The sequence below is a fragment of the Malaya genurostris genome, chromosome 3, assembly GCF_030247185.1.
Source record: "Malaya genurostris strain Urasoe2022 chromosome 3, Malgen_1.1, whole genome shotgun sequence".
NCBI classification, from domain to species: Eukaryota; Metazoa; Arthropoda; class Insecta; order Diptera; family Culicidae; genus Malaya; species Malaya genurostris.
Genome location: NC_080572.1, coordinates 48,891,188 through 48,904,575, shown reverse-complemented (window position 1 = coordinate 48,904,575; position 13,388 = coordinate 48,891,188). Strand labels below are relative to the sequence as shown.

The 13,388-nt window shown below is 35.8% G+C and overlaps 1 protein-coding gene across 6 annotated transcripts in view; it reads left to right on the top strand.

Moving 5' to 3' along the window:
• LOC131437871 (calbindin-32) overlaps nt 1-13,388 on the top strand; it is a 182,655-nt gene that overhangs the window by 144,707 nt on the left and 24,560 nt on the right. For 5 of the 6 annotated variants that reach the window (XM_058607508.1, XM_058607504.1, XM_058607505.1 and 2 more), the window contains one exon: nt 5,824-5,844. The exons of the other annotated variant lie outside the window; for it this stretch is intronic. In XM_058607508.1, coding sequence (XP_058463491.1) covers nt 5,824-5,844 — 21 coding nt within the window. The remainder of the gene's footprint in view (nt 1-5,823; nt 5,845-13,388) is intronic. 6 annotated transcript variants of the gene reach the window in all.

The window sequence follows — 13,388 nt, the reverse complement described above, 5'->3', positions numbered from 1 at the left end:
GGCAAAAAAGGTTACTAACCCAAGTAGCACATGTAACTTGTTCATAAAAAATAAAAACAAAACAGATGCTGCATAATGGTCGCATGACAAACACGACGAAACAAGTCGTATTATGATAGTGACAATGGAGTAAAAATAATGTTACGAATTGACATCTCATCATACTAAGTTACAATAAGTTCCAACGTAACATTTCGGTAATCTAACTCTTACGACGTGCTCGCATTGACTGTTTTTAGTCACCAACTGGTCACCGTAACAAAATGTGACAATGAAAAAGTGACACACTATAAGACAAAGTTATGTATTGATTTCATATCGGTTACCGTATTCGTTGTGATGCAACAAAGAAATACAATTACAGTGTCGGTTGAAAGCTTCCGTAAATTATCCCCGACAATAATATTAAATAAAAAATAAACTTATGCCAATGGCTACCATTAAGACCAGGGAATGAAATATTTATTAAATTTGAAAAAAGTGCAATTTTTAAATATTGCGATTGGTCAACTGTTTTAACTTTGGTATATGAAAAACTAATATTAATCACAAAAAAACTTTATCTGAACACATTTGAACTTTGTAGCTGTAAATTTCATATGACTGGAATAAAAATATGAATATTTTTTTGTATGTCGATGTTCTGAAACTCAAAATATCGAAGGCGCGCATGTTTTCAATAAGTACAATGGTCAACTTCACCATAAATATAGAATAGCACTTAGATTTTGAATAGATATAGTGAGTTTAAAGAATATTGAATTTTATATTTCAGCTCTCATTATCGGATGCCTATGTTTGGCTGTAAATGTTGAATGGGAAAAACACCAACAAATTGTAACTTGACACAAGCGTATATTTTCTGTTTCATTGTGACTGATGTGCGCGATGAATCAAATCAAATATTCTTTACTGAGAAGTTATTTGGCAACCTTTGGTAAGTCGCACAAGCTCCGCCTCTTACGCTTTTCAGGTTACATAGCAGTTATAATGCACGTTGCAAAGTCTTCAACTTGTTCCATGAATTTGTGTCATAAGAGTTACTGTCATTGAAGTGTAATAACGTGTGCTGCTTGGGAATATAGTACAAATGAGATGGAGTAACTGTGATGCCTTTTTCGATTTATATTGGATTCTCTGAAGTGATTAATATTGGTATATAATATATTTGATATATTAAATACATTTCTATTTACAATTGCGAATAACGATTTCGGCGGTTAATCAATGTTTGGGGTTTGAGTGGTTGGTGGAATGAAATTAAACCGTTCTTCAAAAGAAGGAAGGGTTAAGGAATTTTTACCGAAATCAGTTTTATAGAGAAGCACTGGTTGTTTCGCGCATTTATTCGTCTTAGGGTGAAGCCAGAGTGGGAGCGACGCGATGCGACAAGCGACGCGATGCGAATATCAAAGGATTATACGGCGAAGCACGACCGAATTTCGTCCACTTTAAAAAAATAAACATGCATGCCGAATTTCGTCCACTTTAAAAAAATAAACATGCATGCCACAGTAAACACGATGCGACAAGCGACCAAGCACCACGTGCACAGTTTTTCACGCGATTTACGAGCGAACAGAGGTTGAATTGATTTGTGTCATGACGGAACAAAAAAATCGATTGATGTTGAAGCGCTAATCGGTGCTATTTTTGAACGAAATGCGCTCTGGGATCAACAATCGTAATTACCGGAACCGGGTTCTTGTGAACAAGTGCTGGAAAGAAGTTTCGGAAATATTAGGAACTACTGGTTAGTATAGTCAATGAAATTACTTAAATTTTTTCGGATACCTCGAGTTATATTGATGAAAAAAGTAGGAACAAAAATGTTCAACATACATTTTTTCTCAAATTTTAAGACGAAACTGTGAAGAGAAGATGGAAAAATCTTCGCGATACTTTTGGTCGAGAGCTGCGGAAAATACCAGAGTCTAGATCCGGGGATGCAGGTGGTGATGACATTTCATCAAGCTGGCCATATTTCAACAGCCTTGTTTTTCTACGCCATCAAATGAAACCCAGAAAATCGTCGGGGAATCTGAAATCTTTTGTACAGTACAACGATATGCTTGATACCGTCGAATCAGAAGAAGGTTCATTTGAAATAACACCCAGTCAGACTGAAATCGAGCAGGTCGAGACATCCAGCATAACAGTTCGGCTGAAAAGTTCGTATCGTTTAATAGAAACACACATTTTTTTGCCAAAATTCGTTTTTATTATTCAACATAATTGCCATCAGAGGCGATACAGCGATTATAGCGATCTTCCAACTTTTCGATACCATTTTTGTAGTACGATTTGTCCTTTGCCTCAAAATAGGCCTCAGTTTCAGCGATTACCTCTTCATTGCTTCTAAATTTTTTTCCAGCGAGCATTCTCTTGAGGTCTGAGAACAGGAAAAAGTCACTGGGGGCCAAATCTGGAGAATACGGTGGATGAGGGAGCAATTCGAAGCCCAATTCGTTCAGTTTCAGCATGGTTTTCATCGACTTGTGACATTGTGGTTGTGAGCTCACGCGGCACCCATTTTGCACAAAGCTTTCTCATATCCAAATATTCGTGAATAATTTGTCCAACACGTTCCTTTGATATCTTTAGGGTGTCAGCTATCTCGATCAATTTCACTTTACGGTCATTGAAAATCATTTTGTGGATTTTTTTCACGTTTTCATCGGTAACAGCCTCTTTTGGACGTCCACTGCGTTCATCGTCTTCGGTGCTCATATGACCAGTACGAAATTTTGCAAACCACTTACGAATTGTTGCTTCGCCCGATGCAGAGTCTGGATAACACTCATCAAGCCATGTTTTGGTATTGGCGGCACTTTTTTCATCAAAAAGTAGTGTTTCATCAACACACGAAATTCCTTTTTTTTTACATTTTTTTCACAATAACAAAAGTAGCTTTACTCAAAATGCAATATCTCACAAACTAATAATCAGACAGCTGTCAAATTTATACACGTATCTTTTGAAGGTTGGTACTAACTGAAAATGGTATGGATTTAATTCTAGTGGCGCCCTCTCACAGAAACGATACGAACTTTTCAGCCGATCTGTTACAGTCAGTTTCTGTCTCTATTTCGCGTCCCCGAAAGTAATTGAAAAAGAACTTTGAAAAAAATCAACAATCGGCACTACTTCTAGACATTGAACATCGAAAGCTTGAACTATTAGAGAAAAAATATTTACCGCGTGAAAAAGATGAAGATGACGCCTTTTTCGAAAGCCTTTTACCACATTCGCCGTGCAATCCTTTGATATTCGCATCGCGTCGCTTGTCGCATCGCGTCGCTTGTCGCATCGCGTCGCTCCCACTCTGGCTTCACCCTTAGGGTGAAGCCAGCGAGAATGCGACACGCGACGCGAAGCGAAACTTGAAAGATCACGGATCACATGTATGTCAGAGTGAGTGTGATGCGATCGGTCAGTAATCGCTTCGCAACGCATCGAGTTCACTCTGCATACTTGTCATTTTTCTGCTGAATTCAAGTTCAGCTCTACCGCGCGACTTCGTGCGATCTATCAAGTTTCGCTTCGCATCGCTTGTCGCTTTCTCTCTGGCTTCACCCTTAGATTCTCAAACATTTTACTTCGTAAAAAGATGTTTTGGCTAAATATGAAACTATGTACTATTCTATTCAGAACCCAAGACGGGAACTTACGGTTAATGAACATTCTTTGAAAACCCTTACAATATGGGTATAGGCGGAATAGGTTTAATGAGCAGTATGATGTTTGAGGTCGTTCTGAAATCCAAGATGGTGACTTCCGGTTTATTAATATTTTTTTAAACCCTTGCAATGCGGGATTTTTGGAACGGATATGATGAATAGATGTAGAAAAATGATGTTTTGGGTCGTTCCGAAATCCAAGATGGCGACTTTGGGTTTATTGAAATTTCTTTAAATTGCATCCAAAATGCATATTTTCGTAACGGATTTAATGAGTAGACGCCAAACATTGTTTCCCGGCATCTACCCACATGTCAATTAACCGGAAATCGTTATCTTGGGTTTCAGACCAACCTCAAACATATTTTTTTCTTTTCGATTATAGAAGTTTCAACCTTAAGGTGATTCGCTTCTTTCGGGCCAGATTGTGGAACGATCGCAAACATCGTTCTCCGGCATCCTTTCATCATATCCGTTCCAAAAAACCCACTTTGTAAGGGTTTTCAAGGAACACAAACTGGTACTATGTTGGGATTTCAGAACGATATCAAACATCATTTACCAGCATTCACTCATCAAAGCCGTTCCGAAAATAATTATTGGTGGTTTCAAGGACTATCATTAATCCGGAAGTCGCGCTCATGGATATCTGTACTGCCTTAAACATCGTTTTCTAGCACCAACTCATCACATCGGTTCCGGAAATACCCACATTGCAAGAATTTGTAGAAAATGTCACTTAACCGGTAATCGCTATCTTGGATTTCAGAGCGACCTAGAACATCGTTTTTCTGCATCTATTCAACATATCTGTTCCAAGAAAAAACCCAAAGTGTAAGGGTTTTAAAGGAATAATAATAAACCGAAAGCCGCCATCGTGAATTTCGAAGCCACCTCAAACATCGTTATCTGGCACCTAATCGACACATCCGTTCCGAATATTCCCATATTGTAATGATCTTTAAAGAATGTCAATTAACCGGAAGTCGCCATCTTGGATTTTGAAACAACCTTGAACATCATTTTCTAACAACCTCAAACATCATTTTCTTATTTCGATAATATCTATGATTGAAGTTTTCCTCGTGCATTACACAAAACTTTTTTTACGACGTAAATCCCAAATAACGTAAACTTGTTTTTTGCGAACTAACTCGATTTACGAACCTCCGAATTCTGCTGGTTAAAAAATAGAATGTATTGGATCTTTACCGCGACAACTTTCGAGTACAATCTACCAGTGATATACACAGTAACACTTGCTAGTTCCTTGTTCACCTACTTCATCCACCACAAAAACAAAACAATCTGCCCTACAGTACTACCACTGGATGAGACACGAAATCGCAGAAGTGGAACTATATCCTTAGTGTAGAATCATTTATGACACGCCTTCCGGTTGCAGCATAGTAATTGTTTTGAGATGAATAAAAAATAGACAAGCACATAGATTCCATGCCTGTTATATGGAGAAATATTTTTCGTTGCTTTTATCTGAGCAAAACAAACCATTTTTCAACTTTTAGAAAAACTTTTCCCCTTTCTATACTTTCTGATGTGCATCCAACAGACTCACGTCCACCTTTCCATCTTAAAAATATATTTCAAAATCTGCTCAAACCATCTACTGTGTTGAATCTTTGGCTGTGCAAAATTTTTACTTTTTCATTCTGTCCTTCTACCTATTTGAATTTTCTGGCACTTTTAATGTGATAATCTGAAAAAATATATAATAATCGAGTTAAACAACATAACTGTAAGGTTAATAAAACAAAATCTCGTCATTTTAAGTTGGGAAACCAAACTGATCAGACGTTCCTAAAAAGTGGCGAAATTTATTAAATAAATGAAACGAATTGTACTATACAAAAAAAAAACTAATCAACATAACAGACACGTTTAATTGTAGCATATCACCTAACTATCCAAGTATGCGGCCTAATCTCTGCTTATTTACCTAACAAAATCCATATTTATTGCACTGAAACAAAAACATCGACACGCTTCCGCACGCTGACAAACCAACGATTGTACCAACCACCAAAAAAAACCTTATCACGTATTCACCAAAAACCTGCACCGGTAAAATCTGCTTATGATTATATCCTGGTAACAACACAAATATATAATAATATATACACAGGAAGGCAGAATAGACGAAGATGTGAGTATTTCCGGCTTGTTCGTTGATTCGTTGCACAAGCACAAACAACATGCACAACACTGAATCAATCGCAGTGTTTTACTATTGTCACTAGATTGGGTTGAGAAAACTCATGTGTAAGAGAACTGGAATGCCATCGCGGAACCTATTCTTGGTTATATGTAGAAATCAAGAATATTCGGTCGTATCGATTGGATCTCGTTAGACTTTCTTTACGGGATGGTATAGAGTAGAAAGTATCGATCATTGAGTTACAAATCAACACCAACAATAACAACAAAAAGCAACAAACTAGTTACAGGATTCAAACATTCGTAGTTTGACTGTATGAAAACTTCTTTGTGTTCGAAATATACAACACTTCGAACATGTTTAGCCGCTTTTCAAATCTATGTGGAAAACTATGTGACATTCACATGAAATGCAAATGCATTCTTCAGTACTCAGAAAGTTGATAGACAAATTATCATGAATTTACTGAAATTCACTGAAAAATAAGGCAAAATTACAATCTTGTTAATGTTATCAACACATAGCTAGTTAAAAACTGTCTCAACAATTTATCTAGATTCTGAGTTTGAGCACTTTCATTGCATTGCAGCTAGGATTAAACAAAAGTGCACAATTTCATAATCTAGGTAATAATCTAGGATAAAATGAGATAGCTTTTATTTATTTCTGAATAGATAAGATTAACTAGATGGTAATTAGCTCTTATTTATCAACGAATTTGATCAAACTCTAGCTTATTTAACTATTAACTTGCTATGTAATACAGAATTTATTTCGACGTGCATCCGGTGTATCCTGTAGGTAATATGAAATTAAAATTTCACCAACAGAACGCACGACGTGTAGATTTACAATGGTGGCGGAAACTTACCATGGTTTTCTAAGATCCGGCGAAGGCTTCCTCAAAATTCACGCTTAGGGGTGTCGGATTTTTCAAATTACTCGATTATTCAACAATCGAGTATAGCTTTTAAAAGTATTCGATAAAATTTTGCTCGATTATCTGGGTTATTACTCGATTAATTATTCGATTATTGTTGTTAAATTTTTTATAATCGAATAATAGTTTCAAACTATTCGATTATATATTACTCCATTATTTGGGTTACTAATCGATTACTTGATTATTCGATCGATATTACGACATCCCTAGACTTGCACTCAGTAACCCGATATAAATGTCAGGTTCGAAACTGACTAGAGTTTCATATCAATAACGTTGAAACTAGGTTCGAAGCCAGCTTTAAACAAACGGTTTGGAAGCAGTTAGAATGGAAACTGGGTTAGGGCGTGTTCAGGAGTGTTCTAGTTCTAGATGCATAGTTTACGTCAGTTTTAAAATTAAAATCTAGAATTAATAACAAAATAAACTGCCAGCCCCAGCAGCGTTTTATCTGTGTTTCAAATATAGAAAAAATAGAACGGCAGCGTATACCAGTTCTAAATTTGACAGTAGAACTGTTCGAAAAAATAAGACTAAAACGGCTTGCTGGGGACACGTTTGTTTCAGTTTCAGGTCTATTATAGACCACCCAAATGAATCTTGCAGATGTTGAATTTGCTCTTAGGTTTGGCATTAAGTTAAAACGACATAATTGTATATAATTGTGATTATCAACGGATAGCAAATCATGATCACTGCGGTGGTAGAAATGCGCTCGATCAAACAAATCATACACGCTATAAAATAGTTACTCAGAATCTGGGTATTATATTGCTCATTTCCGTATGATATATGAGTAGTTACCACCAGTTACCATGAACGATCACGAGTAACTTTCACTCACTTTCGCTAAAAGTTGAACTACTGAATAGTGTATAAAGTAAGAGATACTTATTTGTTAGTAAAGATTGCATTTTTCATATTCTGAGTAACATTTACTCAGTGCTACAAAAGTGACAATTAGCTCGAATGAGCTAACATTATTGTCGAACAACTTCTAACTTATCTTTGAAGGAACACTCACCACTACGGTAAGAATAGAATTATTTGTGAATTATTTGTGAAACTATGTCGTTTTTGAGAGGTGGCTCACAATATGTAAATGTAACTTTTTATGAACGTATAACTATATAAAAACACTGCAATTTATACCTCTTAATCCTCTGCAGAATTTCAACAGATCCAATCGAATACGGTAATCTTCAAACGTCGACATTATTTGGCAATATAACAGTTCCTTCACTTTGAGAATTTCTTGTTTTATTGTGTCAATTTCTGCGTTTCCAAATTGAAGTAGCTAAAATTTTGAAATAGTCAAAATTTTGCTGTAGCGCTTTTCTGCATAGTTATGTTATGAGTAACGTTCGTTGAAACGCAGGTTTGTTTATTTGTTGGTTTGTTGCTGTTAGCTTCATTCTTGCGGAATAGTAAATTTGTTTTTGAATATTGAAAATAGGCTTTATAAAAAATGTGCAAGTTTTGTTTTGTATGCATAGAATATAAAAAAATATCACATTTCCAATCTACACAAAAAATTAAAAATGTCAAAAATGCTGTTTGATGACCAAATATATCTAAACTCCTTATTCCAATATTCCTTATCTTCAGACATGCGCCTTGTTATGAAAACCATTTTTGTCCTTATGCTTGTTATTATTTGCATGATTTTATGGTTTTTCGATTTTATAGCAAATCTAAATATAAAAATAATTAATTTGTTAAGGGGCGGATAGTGTCTAACACCTTTGATCATTCATTTATTTTTTTGTATTTTCTTATAGTGAAGCATTTCAAGATTATTCTGTGAAATTTTGAAGCCTATTGGAACAAAACTCAGCAAATTATGGGCTTTTATCTTTGCTTATCTCATACTGCGAAGAAATAAGAGCTCGGCTTGCATGCCCACGATTTCTGCTTCGAATGACCGAAAAACTATGCAAAACATTCTTAAAATGTTGCATTACAATAATTACAAAAGAAAAATTATGATTTTTTGAAATTGTTAGAGTTAGGGAGTCCTAGGATAATAAATTGTTTTCTCCGATTTTATAGATAAAAAAAACTTTAAACGCGTTTTTCTCGAAAGCAGGTTTTGAAAGTCCGTGTCTATCGCCATTCAAAAACTACTGTCCCAATTTTTTCGAATTTTGCACACACTTTCTACAAGTAAAATACCAAAATGAATAAAAAAAAAAGTAAAATACCAGAACCCAACGTTTTCCTTTTCGTTGTTTGTTACCTTGAGGAGGTTTTAGAGCTACAAAATGGCGGATTTTTTCGTAATAAATCGTAGTCTTGACTTTAAACAACCACCAAAACTTCAATAAATTAAAAAAAAATCAAACAGAAACGTTGGGATCTAGAAAAACATCTACTCTATCTATGCTGCTTTGATTTGTTGACTTCTGATTATATATGAACCTTGAAAAGAGATTAGAATAGTTTCCTTTAAATTTTATTTGCAGATGAATTATTCTTAGCAACGTCTCACAGTTGGCACGCAAGGAATTTCATTTCCTGTGCTATTAACTGTCTAATAAATACGAGTCATGCGCTATTTCAGCGTACTGCTATAAAAAGTCAAATCTCGGAACGACTATTTCGTTGTTCAGAACCAAACCGGGAAAATTTTCAATTTTTTGTGAGTTGAAAAAAAAACGATTCCAGAGTAGCGTTAAAACAATTGACAAACCTTCAAAGAGTTCAGCCTATTAACTACCTGAAACTACGATTCCTACTCCATGGAAGATGAGGGTTCAGATTTAGTCGATTTTATTGGATGATGAAAATGATTAAATACGCTTGTTATGACGGATTATTTTACTCATATAAGATTTATGAATCACCCCATCTTAGATTGTCGGAACATTTTCCGCCACAAGCGTAGATTAATTTACTTTCTAAATATGTCACCACTTTGATTTTTATCGGATTGAAAAAGTGTCATACAAAAACGAACACAATCCCACCCACTGGTCAAACAGTAAAACCACAATTCGTAAGACACCAAATTTAGCCACATACGTGTATAAATACAAGGCACTTTACCGATTCAATGAATATTCAATAGAAGAAGAAATCGTTTTGCGACTGCCTGCATTGGGATGAGATAGAGTGTCTAAAACCAGAGTGACAATAGGTGTTCGTTTGGAATGGCAGATTTGTTCCAAACGAGAAAACGACCTGTCAAATACAATGTAAACCTACCGAAAAACTTGCCAACATTGCGAACTAAATGTTTTGAATTGTTGCTAACATTACGAATGAGATGTCGTCACTCTGGTTAAAGGCACTCTAAGATGAGACTACTGGGATGTTGGTCGCTTATGCTTATTGATCATCTATTGATGATTACGAACGAACGCTCGGTTAATGGTGTCGGTTATTTCTCGGCTCCACATTTCTAATGTAATACAACTGCTTCCGGCTGAACTATGATTCAGTCAGACCTTAACCTAATTTATCCGGTTCTAGCGAAGGAGCACAATGGCGGCTGAGTGCCGTTACGATTGCAAAATTTGAATACATTACCTGGAAGCGTAGAGTGATTTGCATACGAATGGGTTACCTTTATGGTCACATTGAATTTTATGTGGCCCTTCCCAGAAATGATTCAAATCTAAGTTTCAGTTTTGGGCAATGGAAATTTTACGTTTGTGATGCAGAGTGCCTTAAATACGTAGTATTTTTAATGGGTCAACTTTAATGGTTTAATGGATCAATAACAAATTTACTTACTACTAAAGTTTCGTCAAATTTACATTTTAATTGCTCATGTATCAGCTCTAAATCTCGCAATCTGTAACTTCTTCGTGAAAGTACTAGCAGTAATATTTCCTCTAGAATGATTTATTTAAATCTTGTAGACTTTGAATTTAAAATTTGTTTTAGCAAATGCCTTTTTAAAGTAGGATAGACGGGGCGGAAATATCTATATTTGGTCTTGCGTAAATAATAGTACGGAAAATAATATTTTCACAGTGTTATATAATGTTTGAAAGCTACAACCTTCAGTTACAAACGCAAATCTCGGGGTGAAGCGAGAATTACCAGTCACATTTTGACGTAGGGAGCATTCAGATATGACCAACAATAGTTTTAGTAGTTTCTATGATAAAACTAAAACTATTGTGTGTGAATGAATTTTTGTTTTGACCTAATTGATAAATAAATATGAAAAATGATGAGAAAATTTAAATGAATAAAAAACGTTTCTCTCATTATCTGATTCTGGCTCAGAGAAGCAATTAACGCATGTAAAAATACTGTCACGCAATGCCAACTTTGTGACGCTGATTACTGAATAAATAGTTCCCATAGTGCTTCAGAAACGTACACGTTGTCGGTAATGTCGTATTTGTGATTATCGATTATGCCCGAGAATTGTGAATTTCTGAACCGTTTTTGCCTTTCTCTATAGAAAGGTATTAGAATTGCTGGAAAAACTGACTTTCGAACGAAGCCTCGGAGACTCATAGTGTTATATACCATTCGACTCAGCTCGACGAGATCGGAAAATGTCTGTATGTGTGTATGTGTGTGTGTGTGCACTTTTCGAAGATATTTGAACGCGCTCAATTTTCTCAGAGATGGCTGAACCGATTTTAACAAACTTGGGCTCGTTTGAAAGCTACTGTCGGGCCATTGATCAAGTTCGAAGATCAAATGGCTGAGACTTTTGGTTACGGAGATATGATTGTATAAGTGACGTAACCGACAAAAATCGTGCTATTTTAACGCGCTCAATTTTCTCAGAGATGGCTGAACCGATTTTAACAAACTTGGGCTCGTTTGAAAGCTACTGTCAAGCCATTGATCAAGTTCGAAGATCAAATGGCTGTGACTTTTAGTTCCGGAGATATGATTGTATAAGTGACGTAACCGACAAAAAGCGTTGTATTTGAACGCGTTCAATTTTCTCAGAGATGGCTGAACCGATTTTAACAAACTTGGGCTCGTTTGAAAGCTACTGCCGGGCCATTGATCAAGTTTGGAGATCAAATGGCTGTGACTTTTGGTTCCGGAGATATGATTGTATAAGTGACGTAACCGACAAAAAGCGTTGTATTTGAACGCGCTCAATTTTCTCAGAGATGGCTGAACCGATTTTAACAAACTTGGGCTCGTTTGAAAGCTACTATCGGGCCATTGATCAAGTTCGAATATCAAATGGCTGTGACTTTTGGTTCCGGAGATATGATTGTTTAAGTGACGTAACCGACAAAAAGCGTTGTATTTGAACGCGCTCAATTTTCTCAGAGATGGCTGATCCGATTTTAACAAACTTGGGCTCGTTTGAAAGCTACTGTCGGGCAATTGATCAAGTTTGAAGATCAAATGGTTGTGACTTTTGGTTCCAGATGTATGATGGTATAAGTGACGTAACCGACAAAACACGTTGATTTTTACCGCTCTTATATATATATATATATATATATATATATATATATATATATATATATATATATATATATATATATATATATATATATATATATATATATATATATATAAGGGTGCCAAAATTTTGGGATCACCTCTATTTTCGTTAAGTTCTAGTGCTCAAAAGTTTAAGCACCTCGAAAAAAGCCTTCATGCAAAATTTAACCTAAATCGGACATGCTTAAGGGGTGCTGCCCGGTGGTAAAGGTTTGACAATTTTCGATCTTGAAAAAGCACCAGTACATGAAATTTCCAAAATCGAAAATTTTTTTTGATGCCAAAACTCTTAAAACTGCATAAAACATCGAAATTTAGTGTCATCTCAAAAAAAAATTTTTTTGAAAATATCAACTTTCTGGGACTTAGAAAAATTTTCATATTTTTTCTAAGTCCCAAAAAGTCGATTTTTTCAAAAAAAAATTTTTTTTCGAGATGACACTAAATCTCGACGTTTCATGCAATTCTAAGTCTTTTGGCATCAAAATTATTTTTTCGATTTCGAAAATTTCATGTACTCCCCCCTATGGTGATTTTTCAAGATATATGAAATATGACTAAGAAGGCTTTTTGCCTTTCTCTATAGAAAGGTATTAGAATTGCTGGAAAAACCGACTTTCGAACGGAGCCTCGGAGACCCATAGTGTTATATACCATTCGACTCAGTTCGTCGAGATCGGAAAATGTCTGTGTGTGTGTGTGTGTGTATGTGTGTGTGTGTGTATGTGTGTGTGTGTGTATGTGTGTGTGTGTGTATGTGTGTGCACTTTTCGAAGATATTTGAACGCGCTCAATTTTCTCAGAGATGGCTGAACCGATTTGAACAAACTTGGGCTCGTTTGAAAGCTACTGTCGGGCCATTGATCAAGTTCGAAGATCAATAGGCTGTGATTTTTGGTTCAGGAGATATGATTCTATAAGTGACGTAACACACAAAAAGCGTTGTATTTGAACGCGCTCAATTTTCTCAGAGATGGCTGAACCGATTTGAACAAACTTGGGCTCGTTTGAAAGCTACTGTCGGGCCATTGATCAAGTTCGAAGATCAAATGGCTGTGATTTTTGGTTCCGGAGATATGATTCTATAAGTGACGTAACCGACAAAAAGCGTTGTATTTGAACGCGCTCAATTTTCTCAGAGATGGCTGAT